Here is a 27,705-nt window from a genome sequence, read left to right on the forward strand (position 1 = left end):
TTGCCCCAGTGAACTTATCTCCCAACACCTCAACTCTGTATCTTGTCCCCACCCACCCCCCTGTGGGGCAGGGGGGGTTATGTGGGGGGGAGGGGTTGTGTGAGCGGCGGGCTGAGTGGGGGGATGTGGGCGGGGGGATGTGTGGGGGAGGGTGTGTGTGTGAGGGAGGGGGGTTGTGGGAGCGGGAGGATGTGGGCGGGGGGTGTGTGGGCGGCAGAGTGTGTGGGGGGTGTGTGTGGGGAAGTCGGTGGGCGCGGGGGGCGTGTGGACAGGGGGGCTTGTGGGGGGGAGGGGTGTGTGGGCGGGGGATGTTGTGTGGGGGGGAGATGTGTGTGGGCGGGGGGATGTTGTGTGGGGGAGAGAGGTGTGTGGGTGGGGGGGAGTGAGCTTGGATAAAAGACGGGGAAATAGCCATGGGGAGAGGGGGGCATAACAGGGGAAGGGGAGAGGAACCTGAGAGGGGGACAAGAGGGGTAGTGGCTGGAATTTGCGGTGCGATGGAGACTCACTGCGGGTGCTCATCGTTCTCCCCCGCCGGGATCAGAGTCTCCGTTTTTCGTTTGGCGACATCGGCGACATCTCCGACTCCGGGCTGGGCCACCGACTCTGGGCTGGGTCTGCCACGCTGGGCTGGGCTGGGTCGGGTCTCCGACGCTGGGCTGCTGCTTGGGGCTGGGCTGCTGCTTGGGGCTGGGTTGATGCTTGGGGCTGGGCTGCTGCTTGGGGCTGGGCTGCTGCTTGGGGCTGGGTTGATGCTTGGGGCTGGGCTGCTGCTTGGGGCTGGGCGGCTGCTTGGGGCGGCTGCTGCTTGGTGCTGGGCTGGGCTGCTTCGGGTCCCTCCCAAAGTCTGGTTGGAAACCTCCGCCGGCCATCCTCAGCTCCAATAAAGACGCGATGGCGCAGGAAGGGGCGGACCGTCCCGGGGAATGACAGGGGAAGAGACTAATCCGCGTGGCGCTGACTGGCAGGAGAAGAGATCAATTTGCGCATGCGTGGTTTTTAAGATTTTTAAACCTCTCTAACATTTACGACATTCAACCAATCGGAACAAAACTTAGTGGACTCGCAACACAGGAGAATGGTGAGTGAACTGGCGAAAAATCGTAGCGCTATCACAAACCGTTTTTGCGCAAATAGAAAGACCGCCAAACCCGAAGATGACAAGATCAGAGTTTTAGTTATGCATAGATAGATGACTGTTCCCTGTACTCTTCTATCCTCCATAACGGCCCTCTGCTTCTTTCTAGAATGTGGATCCAACCAGTTCTTCTATCCTAACACTCTCCTCTGAGATGCAGAACTTCTCACCCTTGACACTTCCTCTCTTGATTCTTCCCACCTCCAACAAATTAAAGGTGTAGCCATGGGAACTCGCATGAGCTTAAGCTATGCCCCCCTCTTCATTGGCTACAAGGAGCAGTCTTTGTTCCAAGCCTACTCTGCCACCACAACCCAACTCTTTCTCTGCTACATTGATGATTGCACCCATATGGAATTTCATCGGCTTCACCATTAACTCCTACCCTGCCCTCAAATTTACATGGTCCATTTCTGATACCTCTCTCCCCTTTCGTGATCTCTCTGTCTCCATCTCAGTGAACAAGCTGTCCATTGATATCTGCTACAACCCACTGATGCCCACAGTTACCTAGACTACACCTCCTCTCATTCTGTCTCCTATAAGGATGCCATCCTTTTCTCTCAGATTCTCAGGACTTCTGCAATGCTTTCCTTTTTGGGAATCATGGCTCCTCTCCTCCACTACCCCATTTAGGGTTGGCTCATCAGTACCTCCATTAATTCTCATAGCCAACATCCTTAAAGCCAAATATAGTTCAGGTTGTACCTCGTGGTTACAATTGAACTCTACAATTCTACAATGGAAATGCAGCTTTCCTACTGCTGATAGATCATAAAGCAACTGGATATGCAAGAGACTGCAAATGCTAAAATCTGAAGTTAATAAAACCAACTGTAGGATGAACCAGGTAAGTAAGGCAGTATCTGTGGAGGGAAAGGAATGTTTGATGTTTCAGGTCGGGACCTGTATCAAGGATCCACCTGAGAGTAGAAAGGGAGCAGAGCCAGTATAAAGGAGCGAAGGGAGTGGTGGAGTAAGGGACAGAAGATGATAGGTGGACTTAGATGGAGTGAGGGATGATGGGCAGATGAAGCCATGTGGGGAAGGGGAAGGTAAAGAAGAGAGGCTGTGGGGATTATTAGTGAAGACACATAAAGTGTAAGTGCCAGTCTCTGGTCAGTAAGGAAGGTGATGAATGGATCCAGGAAGAGAGGACTGATGGGCAGTTGGAAACAGCTGGGGGAGGGGACAGAAGACTGTTGGAAAGGTATATAGACAATCGGTGGATGGAAGCAGGTGGGGGAGGTGGACAAAACTGGATAATTGGGGACTGGGGAGATATGGAGAAAAGGTTGAGAAAATCCAAATGGTTTTGAAGGAGAGAGTGGGGTGGGGAGACACACAAGGTAAGAGGATGCAAGTTGGTGGTGCAACAACAAACAGAAACAATTGTCCTACATTCCAGTACAGTCCTGTTTGTGGATCTTGGAGAAGAGACACTGTGATGCTGGGACAGTATCAGGTTGCAGATTGTATAGTGTAGATCTACGGATGTGATGAGATCTGCGGCAGTCTGGGAGACAATGGCCTAGTGTTCCTTGGTGGTATCATGGTCTGAGGTAAGGTATGAGGAGGTGTCTGAGAGCTGCCATTCGTCCTCTGCAAGGTTGAGGCCAATCGCTAGATCACAGTGGTAACACCCTGGTCTGTCGATTTGATGGCCAGGTTAGGATTGAAATGAAGTGAGTGGATGCCTAGTTTTGGGCTCCTACATCCGCTCCTCATCCATCCTACTTAGTAGGGCAGTAATGCCACTTAACACAGTCAAGCATGTCCCTGTGTGAAGAGGGGACATTGTTTACCTTCAGAATAGTGTCGTAGATAGATAAATCTTTGCTAGGTCCATTGGGGAGAACAATTATGCAATTATCCTCCTGCAAGAAATTCTTTCGATTTACTATGAAGGTATAAATTTAGCAGAAGGATAAAATGAAGCTGTTTAACGTCAACATCGCGTGACTGTGCCATTAAGGATTAAAGATCACTCGTGGAGTTTGATGGTCAACAAACATTGAAGAATGAAACTCAGCAAGGTCCTACAGTAATAGTAGCAGGAATAACAGTACCCAGTTTAAGAATTTCAGGAAAAATTTGGAAAACGAGTAGTTCAGTTCACTTATAGTTTGTAATAGGTGAGGTGTAATTGTAGAGGTGAAATGACTCACCATTTCAAAATGACTTGCATTTTCAGCAAGCATGGAGGATTATATTTTCATCTTCATTTTCTGAAATGATTTGCTGAACATTTCCCATTCTGACTGTTGAGAAGGACTGTTGCTAAGGTAACAGTAAAAAATGAACTAACTGAAAAGGGAGAAAAGAATAACCTTGAAATAAGCTAGCTTCGCTTTGCCTCAACAATGTGGTTATTTTCCTTTTAAAGAAAATAATTCCTTTAAATAATGTCAATTCCTGAGAGCATGCTCAAGATCACAATTCTGATGTGATGGTCACACTATATACTAATTAGTTTGTGTCAAAATGATATTGTGACTTATTTATTCTTAATGGGAAGAAGGATTCTTATTCCTCCTCAACTAGTAGACACGGTAATCTGATGCATATATCACAGTGTCAAGTAACCAGCGATCTTTGGGATTTCAACTTTGTATTTTGATAATTCCTTCAAAGCTGTGATGTTTTCAGAAGCAGGTTGCTAGCATTTCAAAATGAAGGAAGTGCACTGATTAAAAAGGAAGTTTAGTTGAGTTTATTATTACTGTCACATCTACCGAGATACAGTGAAAAGATTTTGTTATGTGCCACCCAGTCAAAGGAAAGACTACATGATTACAAACAAGCTGTCCACAGTGTATGTTTAAAGGATAAAGGGTGTAGCATTTAGTGCAAGATAAAGTCTGTTTAAAGACAGTTCAAAGGTCTCCGATGAGGTAGATGGGAGGTCAGGACCACACTCTAGCTGGGAGAGGACCATGCAGTTGCCTGATAACAGCTGGGAAGAAACTACCCATGAATCTGGAGTATGTGTTTTCACACCATTTACCTGAGGGGAGCGGGGAGAAGAGGGAATGACCGAGGTGAGACCGGTCCTTGATTGAAGTAAGGAGACCAAATGGGCAGACATTGATATTTGGAAAATTATCAGAAAAATATTCTGAAGGCCATCACTTGAAAAAATAAACATTGATCAAGAACAGTCACCATTGATTTAGTAATGTTAGATGATGTCTGTCTAACGCAATTGATTTTTTTTAGGTGTATTTGATGGATTTGGTCAGGATTGTTGTCAGAATTCTAAATTTTGCACTAATTCTATTTGCAAGTTTGCCAATGATTCCACTATGGTGGGCCGAATCTTGAACAATGGCATGAGGAAGTACAAGAAGGAGATAGAGAGCTTAGTAGCATGGTGTAAGGACAATTACCTCTTTGTTAATGGTAGAAAAATGAAGGAACTGGTCATCGACTTTTGGAAGCAAGGTGGAGTACATGCCGCAGCCTGCACCTCCTCTGTAGATATTACACTATATTCTGCTCTGTTTATTGTTCTCTTTTGCTCAACCAGTTGTATTCATATATGGTATGATCTGCCCAGAGAACATGTCAAACAAACATTGTCACAGTATTTCAGTACACGTGACAATAATAAATATTACCAAGACTCCAGATTGATCAGAAAAGTGAAAGTAAATGCTAAAGTGGCAAAACTAGTTAATAATAAGTTAATGGTTAAAAGTTAAAGGCAAACTGGATATTCGCAACTGTTTTCTTCGGATTTCAGCAGAGTTCAATTCCAGATCCTTTGTGATTTGTAAGTTATATGAAAGGGAGCATGATTATGAAATATTCAAGTGGTATAAAGTGGTACATTGGTATGTGGCTGATAGAGTGGAAGAAAGGTGGTCTTTGGAAAGATATCTGTAGTCTCGTTTGGTGAGCAAAAGATGACACATGGTGTTAATTTCAGAGAATTGATGCAGAGGGTCCACACTCAGATCACCATGGCAACGCCTGACAGGAGGCAAGGCCAGGGGTGGAGCCAGGCTTTTGGCCCAGGCTGAGAGTGATTTGCAGAGTTTTAATATTCCAAGCAATTGATGTAAATATATATTTTTAATTAATTAAATAAAGTTAACTAAAACACCTATAAAGTAAAATAATATCATAAATGTAAATTAACTTTTCCGATGCCTCCTAAAACTGTTCCCTACAAACACCATTAATTACGTCCCGGATCCTATCCCTGGATATGAGTGGCAATTTGCCTGCATAAAGCCAAGATTCCCAGGAAATCTGGGTTCCACTATCGGATGCCACATGGAAGCCCCAGATTTACTGCTGGTGAACCCTGGCCATAACGAAGATGATTTAGCATTTTCTACCAGCATGGACATAATGAACTGACCTCGGAGCCAGAATGTCCTTTGACCGTATGATGCACCAATCCAAGAGTGAAAAACTGGTGTATTCAGAACATAAGAGACTGCGATGATAGGCCATTTGGTTCATCATTTTGATCTGACAGTAACTGCACAAATTCTCCTGAGCCAGGAAATGAGCAAGCACATGGAGAAGGTCCAGAAGAGTAAAGATCAATGAATGTGACCCCTGACCACTAAAGGTTTATGAAGCAAGACTACTGAGTATTATACAATCCTTTCAACTCATACTTAAAATGGTTTATGGATGCTCTGGAGAATTTAATGGGCTGGATCATGCTACCCGCTGGCAGGCAGATCAGCAGAGGACTCCAGCTGGCGGCAGAGGACTGGACAGCTCCCTGTTCCTGACTTCCCCGCTGTGCATTGCAATGTAGAGTGTCATGAAGAAGCTGATGCTGGTGTATTTGACATCCTGCTCCACCGTTGAACTTAGCACCAAGTCCTAGGACAGAGAAGCATTCTGAAAAGAGAGGATGGAAGCAATGGCTGACATATGTAGCACAATCTCAATCATTTGAATGGGTTTCTGAAACTTGATTGAAAAGTTAGGTCTATCTGACTTAACCTTTTTGTTCTTTACTTTTTTTTAAGTACTTGAAGCTGCTTTTAAGAAAATGTGTTTTTAAAATGTTGTCTCTTTTAAAAAATATGTTTTTAAATGGTCTGAATTGTTTGGAGACTGTGTCAGATACTCGTATTCATTTAAAAGCACTTCAAACAAGTTTGACAGCAATGAGCTGTCAGAAGCCAGCAGAGTTGTCAAGGGGCATCAGGATCTGCAGCTTGCAGCCGAGTCACCACTTGTGGTCAAAATGTGTAGGGAAGGAACTGCAGATGTTGGTCTACACCAAAGATAGACACAAAATGCTGGAGTAACTTAGCGGGATAGGCAGCATTTCTGGACAGAAGGAATGGGTGACGTTTCAGGTCGAGATCCTTGTTCAGATTGAAGAAGGGTCTCGACCCAAAATGTCACCCATTACGTCTATCCAGTGATGCTGCCTATCCTGCTGAGTTACTCCAGCATTTTGTGTCTACCACTTGTGGACAGCTCGGCTTTGTAAGGCAGTCACGGCAGTGGAACTCCGACTTAATCAGATCCTTGGGGCAACACAAATTGTGGATGCAGGAATAGCACAGATGGCATTATTCATTCCCATGTTTCCTGCATTTAGTGCTCATCACTATCACCTCTCAATCTGTAGAATTTCTTAAAGAATTAAGTCACCAAAGCATTTCTGGTGCCTATATACACCAGTCCGATTAGTTGGTGACAATATTTTTGGGATGGTTAGTTTATCCTCATTTCCTGATTCCTTAGCTCATTTCTTAGCTCACAGTTGCCGAATCTATAAAAGTAACAGCAGGTGGCAGGAGAATGAAGTACTAAATTTAGCATTTTCAAATATTAAGCTCTTCAGTTGTTTAAGTATAAAGACGTTTATTATTTATAAGTAAAACTGCAACAAATCAAATAATAGGAACACCATGGATTCTTGTTTAGTTATGTCGAAAATTAATTGACTTTTGGAATGTTTTTTTAATAACTGAACTCCATTAACATAGATATATTGTATCATAGATATATATATATATGAAAGCAGATATTGTTCTTGCGAGAATATAAGCCAAAATTTAACTGGTGTATTGAATATAGCAACGAAAATATATACATCAAAAGAAGGAGAAATGTCTCAGGAGTTAACGGTGCCAACTGTTTTGCACTTGGAACTATAAAATGAAGCAAATTATTTAGTAATTAAATGGTTGCGTGGTTCAGGCAAATCCCTGGATTATTTTAATGCAACTAGTTCCATTATGAATGTTCATTCTCTTTCTATCGTTTTCTTTTGACACAGGCATTAATAATTTTGGTACTTTTTGGAAAAGCATAACAAACATGTAACATTTCACAAATTGGACATGAGACTTCTACGTTAATACACTATTTCATACTCCAATGCATTGCTCATCTAATTTAACACATCATTATTCTGCGTAAACAGTGAGATTCCTCAATTACTGACATTACAGGCAGGAAATAAGCAACTTATGCACATACGTAAACTTCACCTGGGCTAGCAGTTGGTTAAGGCTTCCCAAGTCTTCCCAGGGATCCTCAGGACAGCCCTAAATTTAAGTTACCCATGTCCCAGAAGAGCAAAGTGGAGGCAGGAAAGTGGAGGTGAAACACAACCCTTATCTTCTCCCACCTCCACGCACAATCCACCCGAATCTGGGTCTGGGCTCGTTCTGATCCAGGTCTGCATTCATATCCAGACAAAATGTCCTGTACTCGTGGGCAAATCTTTCCCATTGGCACTCTGTGTAATTTCAAACAGATCTTCTAAAGAGCTGGTCGAGGCACAATGCAATTCCAGATTCTTTGAGTTACTACTCCTTCAGTGACCCCTCTCTCAGAATTTACCATTGTTTGAGATGGGTGTATGTACATGAACTTGAAGTATAATAGAATGAATTCAGAGATTTATTGGTAATTATTTGCAGAACATGTTAAAACAACTCCCTTAGTACTGGGTAGCTCCTAACACACAAATTCCTGAATGCAACCACATACCAAAGATGAGAGTCCGGACAAGGGTTGGTCCCTCTTTGGCCATGAACCTCAGTCTTTGGTACTAGATCCCACTCTTAGGGACTGCCATTCCTTGGCCTCTATGGCATCAAAAGCACAAAATCCTTGCACAGAAACTAAAGTTACATGAAATAATTCTGACGTATTATCTGTGCTTTAGTTATCTAGAACAGTGGTTCTCAACCTTTTTTCAGTGATGTACCCCTGTGAAATATTTTTTCAGCCAAGTACCCCCTAACCAGCGCAAAAATATAGGCCTACATATATGTAGGCCTATATTTTATAATCTCACGTACCCCCTGGAGTGCCTTCATGTACCCCCAGGGGTATGCGTACCCCCATTTGAGAACCACTGATCTAGAATAAAGTTTTGTTGAATAATGAATCAGAAGGATTCATTAATCAAAAAAAGACAGTAAATTATTCTGATTTACAGATCAACAATGAATGGTAAGGTATGGTGTCAGCAAGGATGATGAAGCAAAGCTGGACTTTGAATATTACCACATTGAAACGTTAAAATCGTGATCCAATCCATCAGACCTTGCTTCATGAATAATTAAATTATTCCAATAACTACTAAGATTTTAGAAAAACTCGACTTGTAAAATTCTTCAAGTCTGATTCCTTTAAGTTCCTTTTTTTTAATGCATTCATAGAACTTGAACAGTGATTTGAATTTCAGCCTTTCTTATGAAGTACTCCTTATAAAATGTAGCACAGCAACATTTCCTCATTATACGCTTTGGTACATTTTACCCGAAAGCCTATTTTTGCAGCGATCAAGGGCTAACAATATTGTTCACTGAATAAAACTTATAATTAAGTAACAAAAATGAATGAACTGATTTGATAAAAAGTATTCCAATAACTTCACTAATGGAATCCCAACATTAATTTACCCCGAGAGCAACAAAACAAATTCAACATTGCCTTTAATTCCTGATTTAGATGTGAATTTGCCCAATAGTTGAGTAAATGCAATCAGTAATTTCACGTATGCCATTGACATGAACATTATTATTTCTTAGACCAAAAGCAAATTGGATATTTCCACTTCCAACTGGAATAAAAATGTCCAAATGGGTAAAATTGAGGTGGAAAGGGTTCACTGTCCATGATGGCCATGGCAATGCTAACATGGATGCATAGGAGATTTTCACCAAGCCTCTGGCAAGATGTAGCAAGGCATACAGTATGATGTGTGGCCCTCAGGAAGCTTAATATTAAAGCTCTTTCCTCAGTACCCAGACTTGTTTTGACAGCAGGAAAAACTGCATGCATCTTCACCCCAAGCAATTGAAGAATGCAATTTTATTTAAGTGCCTCTGTCATTCAGGAATATATAAAAACTATTAAAATTGATGCAAGTTTCAAAACGAAGTAATTAAAAATACTGAATTTATTATAATATTTTTAAATGCATAAAATCACTTCCACCATTAAAACATTCAAATAAAATGATTTTGAAAATCTGTTATCTTCCCTATTTTGCAGATCAGGAATTTTCATTCAACTGAAGGAGTCCAATCTTAAGCTAGTCTGACCTTGCATGGAAACAGAAAGATGAGGGCCTGTCCCACTTGGGCGTCATTTGCACGTCACGCAGGTGGCGCGCGAGGATTTTGAGAATCCCAAAATCCTGGGGCACCGCGCGCTACTGCCTACGTCGTCATGCGCGCGTAATGCACGCGTCGTGCGCGTAACGTGTAAATGATGTCGCATAAATGACTTGCAAATGACGCCCAAGTGGGACAAGCCCTATAATTTCTAATGTTGGGGAAACCCAGCAGGACCTAGCTCAGCTGCTGTGCTCCACTAGAACGTGGCTGAGGAGATGTGGTCGCTGACACTACATGTGTGCATGTATCACCATAACACACTTCAGCATTAGCTGAATTCCTGAACACAGCTGGATTTGGCTTATAGTAAACAGAAGTGATATTAATTTTCTAAATTTGCAGTACCTGCATGCTACCCTTTTGCTGGTACACCCAGAACCACCTGTATGTTTCCTCATTTAGATAAAATATTTGTTTTTCAATTTTCCTGTTAAAATTGAGAATTTCACTCTAATTGCATTACGCTCACTTCATCTACCTATATCATAAAGTAGCCTCCTTATATCCTTTTCACAATTTACTTTCTTACCTAGTCTCTGTCATCAGCAAATTTAACAACCATCCCTTTGATACCTTCATCCAAGCTATTTATATAAATTGTGAAAAGTTGAGGCCATAGCACCAATTATTGTTGTACATTACACGTTATGTTTCAGAGAAAGAACCTGTAATGTCTACACTGTTTCCTGGTCTAGACTTCCAATCAGCTCAAGATGTTGCCTCCTATAGCATTTACCATTTCCTCAAGATTAGAGAGCACATTCAGAATTATATAGTTTCCACATAAAAGCCACAACCTCACTGTCAGAATAGTTTGGCTTCAGTCTTTACTTCAGACACCCTGGTAAGCAGTTTGACATTCTCTAAATGCTGGGCTGACATTTGGCCATCCAATGGATGACTTTTATCTAAAGAAAGGAAAGTTGTCCACAGTCTCATTACGCAACATCACTGCAGAAGTTCTTCAGGGCACTGACCTAGACCCAACTATCTCCTGCAACTTCATCAACAACACGTTTTCTGATTTGAAGTCAGAAGCATGGATATTCACTGATGATTGCATAATGTTCGTTCAACTTTGAAAATGAAGGTATGATGGAATGAAGGCATGTTGGAATTGACCCAGACAATTAACCAGAAACACATTTAGGGCAGGTGCATGAATACTGCAGGATTACAAGAGTCAGAGGCTATCTGTCCTGCAGCAAGCAACTCCCCTCCTGACCTTTGAAAATGTTACTCCATCTACAATGTACAAGTCTGAAGCATGTTGGAATAACATGAAACAAGCACCAAATAAAGTCAAGCAGCTCAACAATATCCAGGTCAAAGAACCCTGACTGATTGTTATCTCATTACCACTTTAAACATCCACTCCTTCAACAACATACAAGGTGGCTGCAGTGTGTGCTACCTACAAAGTCCTCTTCGTTTCATGCCCAGACATTGGCAACAATGTCCCGAAGCCACAAACTCTACCAGCAAGTATGAGCAGTAGACGCACAGGGACACCACCAGTTGCAGGTTCGCTTCCAAGCTGCACATCATCTGACGTTGCTAAATTCTGAATTCTCAACCCATAGCACCATCTGATTACTTTCACCAGAAAGACTACAGTGGTTCAAGTGCTTTTTCACCACCTTCTCCAGAGCAACTAGGGGTGACAACACATGCTGACATTTATTCTGTAAATGTGTCAAAATAGAGCAGAAATTTGGCCAGGATTTGACAATCAACAATGAAGGATAAGTAGACAAAAGTGCTGGAGAAACTCAGTGGGTGCGTCAGCATCTATGGAGCGAAGGAAATAGGCAACGTTTCGGGCCGAAACCCTTCTTCAGACGGATAAGTGGTCGGCCGACCACAAAATTGCTACCCTCTATGATTTAGCAATTTACAACATGACATGTTGCGATGTGTCATATTTGTGAAACTGTGATGGTTCATTATCATAATGTTACCAGTCAATTCAAGGAATCAAATAGAATTCTCAGGGACTGCAAATGAAAATGGAACAAGGTGCAATTTTATTATTTTAATCATTTTACTTGAAGGAATATAAACACTGGAGCATACAACATTGGATATCAAATAATTGAAAAACATACACATTTAAAACTCTTAGGAATTTTCTTATTTTTTTAGATCTATAGCAATCTATGCTTGTCAAATTAGTTATCAACACCAGAGAGTTTATTCAGCAGTTATTATAATTTAGAATGCCATTCGAAATCTACGTTATACCTCAATCAACTAGAGTTATTGGTTACAAAGGGTTTCACAGCAAAGGGTGCACAAACAGTTGAAAGGTATCCCAAATGACATATTTTGTGTAGTGTGTACTAAGTGCAGGCACTGGACATGTCACTTGCAGCAACTGTTGATTTCCACTGTTTGCATTTACATTTGCGTGTGCATTGCGTGTGCTGATGCTGGAAATAGTTGACACTTTTACAAACAGCAATATCTTTGCTGAAAACAATATCATTTCAATTTCTCTATCCTTCTAATTATTGTTCCTATGGAGCAACTGCATTCTGAAGCTCTTTTTTGCTTTATATAACTTTTTTTTGGAAAGAGATAGAACACCCAATTGCCGATCACTCACTCAAAATCTATAAAACCAAGGGAACCAACTAGTTGTTGAGTTCGGAAAGAGAAGGTTAGGAGGGCACGTACCAATTTCTATTGGCAGGTCAGTGATGGACAGAGCTAGTAGCTTCACATTCCTGGACGCTAACTTCTCTGATGTTCTTGACCCAGTAGAACAACAAAGAATGGCAGCAGTGGCTCCACTTGCTTAAAAGTTTTAAGAGATTCGAAATGTCAGCGAAAACTCTACCACACTTTCACATTTGCACTGTTACATTATGGCCTGGTACAACAATTCCAACACACAGGAGTGTAAGTGGCTGCAGAGAGTGGTGGACTCAGGCCAATCCATCACAGAGACAGCAATCGAAATCATCTACATGAGGTGCTGCCTCAGAAAGGCAGCATCAATCATCTGGGACCCCACCATTCAAGCCATGCCCTCTTCTTACCGCTACCATCAGGCAAGAGGTTCAGAAGCATGATGTCGCATACTACCTTGCTAAAGGGGCTGTCCCACTGCGGCGACCTAATCCGCGAGTTAAAAAGAGTGTCTTTGACCTTCAAGCTCGAGGGCACTCGCCTGGAAAACCTCGAGCTGGATCGACCGTCCACGTTGAACCCGCGAGCTGGATCGACCGACTGCGCACACGCACACAAACACATCGCAAAGGCAGAGGCCAGGGAAAGCGGGGGAGCGCTGTCTGAAATTCACACCCGTGATGAAGAAGAAGGTTAAAGACGGCTGCACAGTGTAATGTAAGTCCTTTAGAGAGCGCGGAGGGAGGGAGAGAAGGGGAGAGAGGGGGAGAGAAGGGGAGAGAAGGGGAGAGAAGGGGAGAGAGGGGGAGAGAAGGGGAGAGAGGGGGAGAGAAGGGGGAGAGAAGGAGAGAGAAGGATAGAGAAGGATAGAGAACGGGGGAGAAGGGGAGAGAAGCTGAAACATTTTCCGTGACCTAGCTGAGGCTGCGAGTATTCGGGAACTTCCCTCGAGCATGAAGGAGAGTTCCAGTGACCTCATAGGACCTTCTAGGACCACGTGTCAACCATGCTGCGAGTTTGAGTCGAGGGCAAACTCTTCGAAACTCGCAGATTTGGTCGCGCAGTGGGACAGCCCCTTAATGATTGCTACTTTTCTACAACCACCTGTACAACCATAATCCAACCTCAGCAACAGAAAACTATGTACCACCTCTTGCATTACCATGGAACTTGTTTTCTAATTGTGTCTTGGTCTAGTGTCTTTTTTTGTACAGTCCCTTTCTTTTCACTTTCTTGTAGAATTGTTTGTGCAATTGATGTGTAGTATAATAATAATAATAATGGATGGGATTTATATAGCGCCTTTCTAATACTCAAGGCGCTTTACATCGCATTATTCATTCACTCCTCAGTCACACTCGGTGGTGGTAAGCTACTTCTGTAGCCACAGCTGCCCTGGGGCAGACTGACGGAAGCGTGGCTGCCATTCTGCGCCTACGGCCCCTCCGACCACCACCAATCACTCACACACATTCACACACAGGCAAAGGTGGGTGAAGTGTCTTGCCCAAGGACACAACGACAGTATGCACTCCAAGCGGGATTCGAACAGGCCACCTTCCGGTCGCCAGCCGAACACTTAGCCCATTGTGCCATCTGTCGTCCCAATAAATGTATATGTATGTATAATTTATGTCTCCGTGTGTTGGCTGACTCTACGAGCCCATGATGCTGCTACAAGCAAGGTTTTCATTGTACCTGTACCTCAACATATTATACAGTTTTCATTGTACCTGTACCTCAACATATTTGTGCCTATGACAATAATCTCACCTTGAGTTGACTATTGACTAGAAGCCTTTAGAAATTGGATGGATTTTTTAGTCAGGACAGTACACAATCCAGCAGTACAACGGAGAAACACTTATATAGTAATTCCACTTGTTACATATTGTTTTTAAAACAGCAGCTTTTGTTTTTTTGCCTGCAGGTCAGATGAACATCCGATATGGTTGAAAACCCTTATATTTGGCATAAGCCTCTTTTCAATATGTGTTGCAAATGGATACGAGTGGTTGGAAGTTGGTTTCAAGCCAATAGTTAAATCAACCAAATCTAATGATGCCATAAAACATAAAAACTGTACATTGAACAGTTTCAAATATGAGGCAACTCTCCAGTATTTTTGCAGTTTTCTCCATATTGATCGCAATCATGATAACTGGCAAATTGCCAAGCATATTTAAAAATAATTAGGGGTACAGTAAGTAATTTACTAGTCCAGTTTCTAAGCATTCTATTTAACAGCTGAACTTTTAAGCTAAAATTTTTGGTTCACTGTAAATAAACAAAATAAATGTTTGTTTTCCCATTGAAATCTATGTGGGAAGGTAGCCCATTACAACATTGATTTGGGATGTTCCACCAGCTGGCATTGAGCAAAAATTGAATTATGGTATTTGATCTGAAATCTCTGTCTCTTTGTAGGATACATTACGTGTACTACATGCCACCTGTGGGATGTATTACATCTATACATTACTAAAGCTCTCATCTTGTTTGTTTGTTTGTTTGTTTCTTTCTATCTATTTATCTATAATGCCCATGTGATCTGGGACCTACACCAAAATGGTACACGATAGCGCTAAAATGGTTGCACCACTTTACTCACCATTGTCCGGCGGTGGTTCAAAGCAGGAGGAGGACAGTTGGGGGCTATGGGTGAGTGCTGGAATATGGGGAACGGGTGAGTGGTGGAATATTGCATTGGGGAACGGGTTGCGTTGGGGGACCAGGCCTCCCTTGGGGGATATGGGTGAGTGTTTGAATATTGAGTTGGGGGAATGGCTTGCATTTGGGAAACAGGTGAGTGATGGAATATTGTGTTGGGGAACGGGTTGCGTTGGGATCCAGGCCACCAGTGGGGACTATGGGTGAGTGGTCGAATATTGTGTTTGGGAACGGGTTGCGTTGGGGAACCAGGTCTCCCGTGTGACAGGGACCCAATGGGTCCCACTTGGTTTAGTGTACTATAAATTCCATTCATATTTGCTTGCCACAAGCAGGAACTCTCATGATAAATGTGCCAACATTTCTTGTAGAGCACCAAGTTTGAATAAATTGAGTATTATGGTCATTGTTAATTATTTAGTTAAAGAGGTGAGTGTGAAGGAGGGTATCGGGCATTGAAATATGAAGATACAATTTAAATTATAAGGAGAAAAAAAATCCATATTACTATAGAGATTGAAGCTGCCCCGAATGATATATAATGGCAGGATTCATTTTCTTTAATTCACAAATATTCTTATTTGTTCAGAAAGATAATGGCAGCATTGTCTGTTTCGGCACTTATAGAAACCTGCTGGCATTAATGTTTTGCTCCCTCCGGCACAATTGAACTTCAGTATTCTAACAATACTGACCAGCATTCCACATCATTGCAACATTGAAGTCTCTCGTCACGAGGAAGGGCTTGCTAAGATCTGTTTTCTTTGAATATTTGTATGAGGCAAAAAGAGAATTTACTGCCCATTGCTAAATGGCTTTGAGAATTTTGTGAATTATCTAGTGCAGTCCATGTGGCGAACAAACTTGTACAGTGCATTATCTCAGAGTAGGGAATTCCAGGATTTCCATGAGGGAGTGCAATTCATGGCCCTCACCTGAGGATATCAAGTCTCTAATTTGCTCTTGCTGCCAAATGAATCAGGTCCTAGTGATCATTCCGGATGCCAATAGTAAAGGTTTTAGAAATGGTAGCACTGTTGAAATGAGGGTTGCTTGAAACTCTTCAAAGTTTTGTTACTGACTGACACTCTGTGGCACGATTGTCGGTCATTCATGAAGCTGCTTGAATTTTGTCAAGATCTTGCTGTCGGGTTGGGCGGACTCCATCATGAGCTAGAGATCTATAAACAGACCTGAACACCCAGTGATCACCATTGATCATTCTCATTTCCGACCTTATTAAAAAGGAAGATCGCGGGGCGTATGCTGTTGTAACATGATAGAGCAGAAAACAATCTCAACCATCTTCTTTGAGCTAGTTATGATTATAGATTCTGCATCAAATGCTGCACCAATCTAAAGGGCAATTACTCTTGTCTCACCTTTGGAATTCCACTCTGCTGTTAACATTTGGATCAAAGCTGAGAGAACACTTGTACTGGGTCGTGCTGGCACAAATTAACCAAATTACCTACACTGGTAAGTAAATACAATTAGGTAGCATTATCTGCAGGTAATCCAGATAAACCAAATTTCAACCAAATCAGATATTCATCTGACATGCAAAAAATACAAGTTGCTGTTTTAGAAACAATATGTAACAAGTGAAATTAATTAGTTGAAATTATAATATGTGTTTCTAGCTTGTAGTGCTGGATTGCGTACTATATGCTTGTGATACTACTGCAAGCAAGGTTTTCTTTGCACCTGTACCTCAACATATTTGTGCATATGACAATAATCTCAACTAGACTTGACTTTAGACTAGAAGGCTTTAAAAATTGGATGGATTTCATAGACTACAAGTGCTGTCTGTACGGAGTTTATATGGTCTTCCCGCTCTGGTTTCTTCCCACACTCCAAAGATGTACAGGTTTGTAGGTTAATTAGCTTTGGTAAAAATTAGAAAATTGTCCATAGTTTGTAGGATAGTGTAAGTGTACAGGGTGATTGCTGGCTGGCGCAGACTCGGTGGGCTGAAGAGCCAGTTTCCATGCTGTATCTCTAAAGTCTGAAGTCCTTCCATTATTTTGCTGGTGTTGCTTTGCTAGGAGGTAGAAGAAAATGTCAAATGTTCACGTTCTTTTCTGGTTGCTGAGCCATAGCTGTACTGTGACAGCTTAGCTAGAGTCTTGCCAATTCTGGAACACCATCCTCTGGCACTAGAGCTGGGATTTTGTCACAGCCCATTTCCTTTGCTCTATCTGGCATACTCAGCTGCTGCTTAATGTCAGGAGACATGAACTGAATTGGCTGAAGAGTGACTTCTCCGATGATGGGAATTACAGAAAGAGGTGAGATGGATCGCCAAATGTCACAGGCCTGATCAACCTGCTATGTCCTCAGACATTCAGTTTTGTCGGGTATGGCGCTACCAGGTAACTCCCATTGACTTGGAGGTGATCTTCTCAGTGCTTCGATCAGGTGGTGTTCGACCTGGTGCATATGTAGCATTCTTGTTCAGTTTTGATCAGAAACCATGAGGATTCTTGAGTTATTGTCGTAGACTCCGAGGGCTACTTTGTTCTGAATGTATACTGACTTCAGCAGATCTCTCTTGTAACATGATAGAGATCTCATACCATCTTCTTTGAGCTAGTTATGATCAAAACCAGTAGTGAGCTCTCCCCTTACTTCTAATCAGTTCTAGTTTTATCAGGGCTTTTAGATGATATTCGGCATCCCGATGCCATGTCAATCCCAAGAGCAATTACTCTTGTCTCACCTTTGGAATTCCACTCTGCTGTTAACATTTATGCTTCTATCAGGTGGTGTTCGACCTGATGGATATGTAGCATTCTTGTCCAGTTTTGATCAGACACCGAACAATGATTCATATTTACTGTTGCTCTATCATTGATTCATGAGTTATTGTTTTAGACTCCTAGGGCTACTTTGTCCTGAATGTATACTAACCGGCAGATCTCAAGGATATTGATGGATCAGACCAAGATCTTGAGCAAAATATATAACTCTATGGATATGACTACGTGAAACTGTTTTACTGGTCTCCGAGACACTCTTTTAATGCAGGCACAGAGTACAAATGTTACTGAGAAGAACAGGACACATATGATGGAGCAGGTATCATGTTGCCTACATTGAAAATGATGCTGAGTTGCTACTGATCTGTCCATTGCATTACCTACTGTAGTCCGTAAAGACAGTTTGCTATAAATGAGAGTAACTATGAATCAATCACACTATTGTGGGTCTGGAGTCACATTCAAACTCAGACGGATGGAATGACGGGCATGAAAGTACCAGATGGAATTTTGTATCCATCTGGTGAATGCATGGTCACTATTTCTGAAATTAGCTTTTTATTCCAGATTTGTATAATCACCTTAATTTAAATTCCCTCCTGACATGCTGTGATTTGTACTAAATGTCATTAGATCATTAGTCCAGGTTTCTGGATTGATAGTCCAGGAGCATAACCACTACAGTGGAGTACTCATTATCACTCTAGTGCTAATCATTTTAGTGTGCCTAGTACAATACATGCTGAATGACAAACAAAACTGCAGAGGGCTCTTTCTCCCCTTTAGAATGCTTCAGCAAACAGAAATAGAAAATACAGGGCTGAAAGAACATGTGAAGCACACCAGTGAAGCAACTTAAGAAACTTAACAGTTTGACTCGAGCTCAATCTGATGACCACAGCCATTTCTTCTTCTGTTTCTAAATATTATCGATTTTAATATTCTACAAGGAAGCACCAACTCTTCCAGTATTTACAGTATCCATATCTATCATGGATAATGAGACATGAAAGATATTATTGTCAGCGTATTGACGGGTTCTCTCAATAGGTCTGCAGGGATTGTCTCTTGCAACTAGTCTCTTCAGTGCCAATAATGAATGCACTCTTGTATTAGACAGGTGACCTTAAATCAGAATTCCATTACACCGTAAATCTCCACATGCACTTAACAGATGCAATAAAGAAAACTGCTGAACTGATCACCTGGGTCCAAAATGAACGGCTCCATTAACTGGTAGCTTGTGCTCCCTCTTTGGGTCAGGAAGCAATCTGAAGTGAGAACAGACTTCCTAAAATCTGTTGCGCACTTTGACCTGACAATAATCACCTCATTTATTCATGTTACACACAGGACAGGTACCATATAAAGATGATGGAAAACAACCTTGACTACTTTTTACAGTTGATGGCAGACAGGTTTTTGCTGTCACAGAATAAGCTAACAATATTGGAGTATGCAAGAGAAAAAGTGAATACATGCAGTTTAGTAACGTGCTCATGAACAAAAGAAAGAGTATCTCAGGCAAGAAGAGTGAAAGCATTCAAAGTAGTTTGAAGATTGATAAGGAATTTAAAAATCACTTAAAAATCTCAGCACACTATTTATCCGAAACATTCCTTGTCCTCTGATTTCCCCAAGTGAAAATATTGAATAAAGATGAAAACGGCAAAAATAAATAATATGCTGAATTTGGCTTTTGCTCTTGAATAATGCTAAATTAACTGATTAGCTTTATCTTCTGTTCTTTAAATTGTTTCTAATTTCATTCAGAGTCAATGGTGATGGGGAAGCACTGAACATGTGCTGCTGTCTTACACATGGGTGTTGTATTCTAGGCTACAAATTGCCATTCAATAAATTCTGAACAACATAGTCTTTAAGCTGACATCAACATTCACTTAAACATGTCTACGTTTCGTTATAACGTAAATGGCCTTTAACATAGCACAGCAAATAAAAATATTCATTTTGAAAATTTGACTCAAGGCAATGTTCTCCCTGGCCTATAATTATTTTCTTAATCTAATCTAGGGTTGTGCGGTCAGTAGCTGTGGTATGCAATATTACTCTGTTAATCCAAGGTCTTTTAATATATAGATGGATTAATTAAGGTAAGTCAATTATTTAATTGTGGAAATAATACAAAATTAAAATTAAGTGCTGAAAGATGTAATATTTCCTGATGAACCCACCAATTAAAGACAAAAGTAATAATAAATCTCTCAGTTTAGTGTTGACGATCTTATTTCTGTTGATTACATTAGGATATAAAATAAATAACAAACTTAGAATTGGTTGTACTACCAAATGTAGAGTAAAAACACGAGGGTCAGAAATATACCAGGTCCAACAGTACCTAATATGAGAAAAGTTTTTTCCCCCCTCACAGAATTTGGAAATAAATGTATCTTACCATTATGATTCCAAAGGCATGGAGATTGCCCCCAATGCCCCAATCTGTGGAAAATAAATAGTCTATAATGCCACTTAGAGACATTTTCAAGAGATATTAACAGGGCTGCAAGATAAACTTTTTCAGTGTGAACGGGGTGGCTTTATGTGTGACAAAGGGTGTATTGTCAGTATTTATCTCCATGAAACTATCTCACCTGCAATATATTGATGTAAGATGATGATGCATGTGGGTGGGTTGAACACAGATCATCAGAAACAGTGTTCACACAAAGCAGCAAAGTGGAATTAAATACAAATATTTTGTTTCTAAATCAATCTGAAGGTACGGTTAATGCTGGTGTAATCCTGATGATCTTTTTTTCAGAATGTAATTAAGTTAACAAGCACAAGAATGATGTCAAGATAAGGGATTTGTTTCCACTTATTTCAATTCAATGATTTTATTAATTATTTCCTATGTTTATTGCCTACGATATAACTACATGTTAATACATCGGGACATGCGAACATTAGAGTAAGAATTCTTGATATTCTTCATAAAATAATTCTGAATAATTCCCATCCACTATAGTTGAAGAGTTTTCAGATTTGCTATGAAATTAATCATAATTATCATATTGTTTAAAAAATCTATTAAGGAAATTTAATTCAAATGTGTGTGGGTAACATAATTTGCTTTATGGAGACAAATCTGATCATTTCAGTCAGTTTAAAACATTCTTGTCTCATTTTAATATATTAATTACTAAAATGATGGAAATATTGGCAAATATTATTGTTATCAACAGCCAGGATGGCTATTGAAAATCAATTATATTTTGTTGATGTGCAACATATTTTCAGAAATCTCATCAATTTACTTACAGCATTTTAACCACATAATACAAAACCAACGTAATACATTATTGGTTCATCCCTACATATAATTAACTCAATCCTCTGGCTACATCAAGGTAATGACTGTTGAGGAATGGGAGCTGTGTTTTGCTGGCCTGACGTGTGATTTTAAAGCCTTGGTAACAAAACCAGAAATTCTATTTTACATTTACCATATCACCAAGTAGACACTTGACAAAAATAAACTGCCATTCTATGAGAACCAGCAACATATGCCCTTGCTCTGTAATGATATAATTATACTGTAGAATTCTCATTCTGGCTCATCAATTAAAATGAATTTGAAAACCAACATTTAATTCTGTATCAATCCAATCTATCTACATTCGTTTTAAAAATCAACCCTGGTTATAGTGTGGCATGGATGGAAAGATTATAATGTAGGCATTCTTTCAATGATTGACACTCTCTGCGAGAAATTGCTAATTATAGCAGGTCTCCTAGTAACTACAATAATTGCTTTTCTCTCTAGCTGAAATCATCACATATTTCTGTGAGCCGTATACAGTGAAAATACATTTCAAAAATGACTTCTATGAAACAGGAAGAGAAGTTACTGTCCCTTTGCAAGCACTTAGACGGAGGTGTCTCTCTATGACTCGACAGGTAACTTCTGCACTGTCCTCATTATAGTGTTTTAATGATTAAATTCGGCTTTTAGTCATCAAAGTTCGATTTTATGTAAACATAGTTTTGCAGAGAATCATGAATCTAATTTCAAAATATTGCAGCAATCTTTAAAATGTAAATTCTTTGGGCATTGAACGTCTCGTGATGTACAGTTTTCATACAAATGTGTTCTTAAGTTAGGTACAGGCAACAGAACTTTTAATTTTCATCTCTTCCACACCAGTTAGGAGGACTTTAATTATGGCAGGCACATATATATTTCAAAATAGAGCATCTTTAAGAAAGGATAAAGAATAAAAACTAATGGGTGGTTATAGTGCCAGCACTCACTCACATACACAAAAACGTCACAAGTTCCAATCAAATATTTTGCATCTCGATCAAAGGCATTATCACACACTTTGCAATGGAAACGGCTAAATTCTTCAGGGTTAACATTAGTTAGACTACTGCTTCCTTCCATCCTTCCTGAAAGGTATCTCAGAGCTTTACAATATTAATTTCAATGGTCCACCCAGGACCACAGTTGCTGAGGCAACAGGACAACAGACAACAGATGCAGGTCATAACATAGTTGGACAGACAAAAGAAGAACAGGGAGAGGGGGGGGGGGGGATTGTGGAGGGGAGTGATGGGATGAGGAGAGGAGGGTGATAAGAAGTAGCACAGTTTAGAGAAAACATCAACAGTACACGTGTAAAATTAAATCAGAAGGTAGCTTACCATGAACTGGATGTTGTCAAATCCATTGGCCAGCAGGTGGTTCTCATACTGGGGTAGTCCTATGCTCTCCAGCCACCGTCCCACAGTCTGAAATACAACTCTGGGTCCTGTAAGAGGTTGAAGGGGAAGCCGCTTCAGCAGTGACATACCATCAATCCGATAATAGGGGCATTCCGAGGTTGAGAGGTGGCATTGCCACATCGCATTTCGCGGAACATGACTGTCGAATGAGCCCGCCAGCTTGACAGCTTTTATGGTGCACAACTCTGGTATTGTCAATGTTATTCTCCGTAGCTTGACTAAATGCTGGAATGCTTCTCACAGCCAGCAGGTATCAGAACAAGACGTGGTTCCAGCATGCCAAGGTGTCTCTCCCTCTATAAATATATATACTGCTCTCTCTGTCTAAAGAACACATGAGAGGGAGAGAGAGAGAGAGAGAGAGAGAGAGAGAGAGAATATTAAGAGCAGACTCGTCCCCGAACGTGTGAATGTCGCAGTTCTCCACAGTAAGCACTGCTCTGCCAGCAGCTAGGATTCTTTTTATCAAGTACTCCCACACTCATCAGTATGCTGTACCATGCTTCATGCTCCCCCCCTTCTCCTGTTCATTGCCCAGCACAGGCAACACCTCACAGTCTCTATAAAGGCCATCAGAAACCTAGATTTCTTTGTCTGCTATCTGTAAATGTGCTGCTGATGCAGATGCTGATGCTGTTTCCTCCTACACACACAGATATACGCCAACCTTGAATGATGAGTTCAGTTAAAACAAATGCAGGAAAGAGAACTGTATAACATTATTTTGTCTGCTTATGGCAAATTCTCCTGCTTCCTCCTACATGGATCACTGAAATAGCAAGCCTCAACATCATATTCACCTAGTATTACAGTTTATTACATTTCCAAAGAACTTCAAAAGTGACAAACATATGCAAATGTTTTTATGGATTTAACATGAGAAAACACATTCAGTTACACCAAAATAATTCTAGCAGGTAATTCAAACTAATACTGTATTCACAAATGAATTTTCAGTACCAGAGAGGAGAGTTGTATCTGTCGCTGTTGAAGCTCTCTGTATTAACTATTACATCACATTGCCTTGCCATAGCACAAACTACATATCAAACTGATTCTCTCATTATATTTCATCGATAATGGGATATTATTTTATTTTAGGGCGAGCAGGTAAATGAAGGGGCTGTAACAACTATGACATGCAAGAAGATTTTCCCGATATCGTGAAAGGTAATATAACAACATTACGAAGAGTCATCTTTGCCACATAATTACAATTAATTGCATTTCACATTACACCTTTGAAGCACAAAATCATTCACTAGCACTTCTTGCAGGTGTTATAGAAAGATAATCAATACCAACAGAGAGAAAGTGCTATTAGGAAGGGTAAGTACAACTTTCTGAGAAATTAAAGGGTGATGGAAGGTGTGAGAGGTTTAGTGAGGCAGTCAATTTAAACTGGTGAAAAAGCAATGATGTGTGGGAAGGTAGACTGAAATGCACTATAAGCCAGTTTAAAATCCTAAAATATATATAAAGGTACAGCACAGGAATAGGCCCTTTAGCCCACAATATCTGTGGCAAACATGATGCCAAGGTACACTAATTGCATCTGCCTGTACATAATCCATACCCCTCCATTCTCTGCATGTAGTACTGTACCATGTGGTACCGTACCATGGGTACCGTATCCATGTGGTAACTTAAAACGTCTTAAACACCACTGTCATGTCTGCCTTCACCGCCAGTTGTGACAGCGCATTCCAGGCACCAACCTTCTCTTCTGTAAAAACCTTGTCCTGCACATCTCCTTTAAACTTTGCCTCTCTCACCTTAAACCTATGCCCTCTACTCTTTGACATTTCAATCCTGGGAAAAAAGTTCTGATTCCTACCCTATCTATACCTCTCATTATTTTATTTACTCATACCAGGCCTCCACTCAACCTTTGGCATTTCAGGAAAAATAATCTAAGTTTGTCCAACCTCTCCGTGTAGCTAATGCCATCTAATCCCAGCAGCATTCTGGTAAACCTCTTCTGCACCCTGTCCAAAGCCTCCACATCCTTCCTGTAATGGGGAGACCACAACTGTACGCAATAGTTTAGTTTATTCACACTCCAAATACAGCCTAACCAGTCTTACAGAGCTGCATGGCGACTTCCTGACAATTATACTCAATGCCCTAACCAATGATGGCAAGCATACCATATCCATTTTTTTAAAACCATTTTATCTACTTGTGTTGCCACTTTCAGGGAGCAATGTACCTGGACTCCAAGATCCCTCTACACAAAATGTTGTTAAGGGTCTTGCCATCAACCATACAGTATACCTTCCCCTTACAATCAACCTCCCAAAGTACAACACCTCACACTTGCTTGGATTAATTTCCATGTCATTTCTCCACCATTTTCATTAGTTGATTTATATCCCACAGGATATTGCCTCATTGTCCGCAACACCAGCAATTTTATTGTAATCTGCAAACTTAGTAACTAACCCATCTACATTTCTGTCCAAGTCATGTATATACATATCACAAACAACAGGGGCCCCAGCACAGACCCCTTAGGGACTCCACTGGTCACAGACTGCAGCCAGAATAACGTCCTTCCATCACAACCCACTGTCTTCTACAAGCATGACCGCATCCATAAGCCCATTATGACTCCATATGACCAAATCACAGTGAAACCCATGTATCTTAATTTTCTGGATCAGCCTACCATGCAGGACTTTATCCATGTAGACATCATCCAGTGCCCTACCCTAATTGATCATCTTCATCACCGCCTCAAAAAAAACTTGATCAAGTTTGTGTTCAAATGTTTGAGGAGATGTTTGTAGGGTTAAACGTGGTGATGAAGATATGGTTAAAAAGATTTACAGTCATGAAATAGTTTAATATTTTATGTGTTTAATACCAGGGACCAGTGTGGGTCAACAACGACAAGTACGATGACAAGCAAGACAGTTGTGGGTTATTGGTGTCAGATCTTAACAACTAATTGTACAGCCGTACAACACAGAGGGTGAGTATTTGGATCACCATGCTGGCACTTCAGTAGAACAATCTAATTCCGTACCACTCCATACTCTTTCCAAATAATCATAAATATTTTCCCTTCAAATATTAATCAAATTCCTTTTTTAAGTTACAAGTGAATCAGTGCCCGAGGCAGTGTGTTCAGGACCATGACAACTCACTGCAAAAACAAATCCTCTTGCCATCTCTGCCAATTATCTTAAATCTGTCTCTTTTGATTACTGGCTCTTCTCTCATGGGAGAGCTTTTATATTATTTACTCATGGAAAACTGTTCTTGATTTTAGACACCTCTTCAATACTTTCCTATTACCATTTACTTTTCTAAGAAGAATCCCAGCTTCTCCAGGGTTTCCATGAGAATTAAGTGCCTGGTCCATGGTTCTATTCTAGGAAATGTCTTCTGCATCTCTATTAAGCCCTGGCCATACCTCTGAGAAATGAGGTGCTCAGAATTTAACACATTCTCAAGCTGACACCTAGTTTTTTTTACAAAGGTTCCATATAATTTGTTTCCTGTTGCACTCTATGACTTTGTTTATATAATCAAGGATCCTGTAATCTTTTTTAACAACATTCCCAACTTGTTATGTCATCTTCAAAAATATATCTGCATTCACCCCCTCCCCACCTCCAGGTCCTTCTGTAGAGACACACCCTTCAAATCTGTTCCATTTAATTTATATTGATTGTCTTCATTCCTCCTATTCAAATACCTTATTTTATATTTCTCTGCCGTCTATATATCTATGTAGATGGCAGAGAAATATAAAATATTGAATAGGAATAGGGTGTATATATATAATATACACATGCACATATCTAGCACCACCTTATCACAGGATTTTAACCACATTTCTGACTTTTATGTCTTAAATGTACACCAATATATATAGTGGTCCATCTAACAATCTCGAGGGAGTATCACTAACCATTCATCATCATTCTCTGCTTTCAGTCCTGAAACCAATTTTATGTTTACATTGTATTTTCCCTTTACATTTTTTAATCCTATTGGTTTGAATACCTATTATGTGGTCATTTGCCAAAAGCCTTTGGATGTTTATATACACATATCTGCTGCACTTGCCTCTCCAACCTTAACCATCTTACAAACAAACATTAACACAACTTTGCTTTGACAAATTCATACAGACGCTAATTAATTTGTCCATTCCCTTCCTAACTAAAGCATACGCTAATAGAAGTCGAAGAAGAAAACACATTCACTAAATTGAGTTAGCAAGGCTTTTTTAAATAGCATCTCACTGACAAGTGACATGAAGAATCTTATTCATACCTTTTATCATGAATTGAATGTGGATGTAGGTTTTGCACCTTACCTGAAGCATCAATTTGATTTCCTTTTAGACCAGTATTGATTCCAGCACCAATGGAGCTCATGATTTTATCAATCTGCAAGGAGCATAATGAGAACAATTAATCTCTAAAAAAACAGGATCATCCTTTCCAGTGTTTTGCACACCTGCAAAAGCAAAGGCAGTGCTCCCCTGTTCTGCTTAAACTCACCATGAGATCAATTACAACTGTTAGCTCAGACTTGGTCATAGTTACACCCCTGCACTCAATGACTCCGAAAAGCAATTATATTTGGACTTAAAATATGATAATTGTATATAAAATGTAAACTTTAGAATGAACTAAATTCCCATTGCTTACTGATTTCAATAAGCTGTCACATCAAAAATAAAGAAACATTCTCCCCATTGTTTTAAGGGCCTGTCCCAGGCGATTTGTTCGGCGACTGCTGGTGACTGTCATAGTCGTAACAGGTCGCCGAGAAACCGGCGACTGGACCCCCTATGACAATGTCTACGACAATGTCTACACCAACCTACCACCTAGTCGACGTCAAGCTACGGCAAGCTACCGACCACTGGCGACCCATTATGTCCACCTACGACAACCTATGACCACACAGGTGACAACCTACGACAACCGAAGTCAAGCTACGTCCACCCGCGACAAGCTACGACCCTGTCGGCAACAACTGAAGACAATTCAGTCGCCGGTACAATTCCTAATTGGATGTAGCTCAGACACTTCTTAAATTGGCCAAAAATGCCATGGTGGTTTGCACCCAGAATCTTGCAGTAAAACATGGTTCAAATGGG

At 40.7% G+C, this 27,705-nt stretch overlaps 1 protein-coding gene across 11 annotated transcripts in view; it reads right to left on the reverse strand.

Moving 5' to 3' along the window:
* anks1b (ankyrin repeat and sterile alpha motif domain containing 1B) overlaps positions 1-27,705 on the reverse strand; it is a 703,274-nt gene that overhangs the window by 85,945 nt on the left and 589,624 nt on the right. For 10 of the 11 annotated variants that reach the window (XR_004415215.1, XM_033039691.1, XM_033039692.1 and 7 more), the window contains 2 exons: positions 26,914-26,986; positions 22,500-22,606 (listed from right to left, as the gene is read on the reverse strand). Coding sequence is in view for 10 of the 11 variants with exons in the window: in XM_033039691.1 (XP_032895582.1) it covers positions 22,500-22,606; positions 26,914-26,986 (180 nt within the window). In the remaining variant the exon portion in view is untranslated. Of the gene's footprint in view, positions 1-22,499; positions 22,716-26,913; positions 26,987-27,705 lie in introns of those variants that run through there. The other variant, XM_033039699.1, reaches the window with a different exon arrangement.

The sequence above is a fragment of the Amblyraja radiata genome, chromosome 21, assembly GCF_010909765.2.
Source record: "Amblyraja radiata isolate CabotCenter1 chromosome 21, sAmbRad1.1.pri, whole genome shotgun sequence".
NCBI lineage: Eukaryota > Metazoa > Chordata > Chondrichthyes > Rajiformes > Rajidae > Amblyraja > Amblyraja radiata.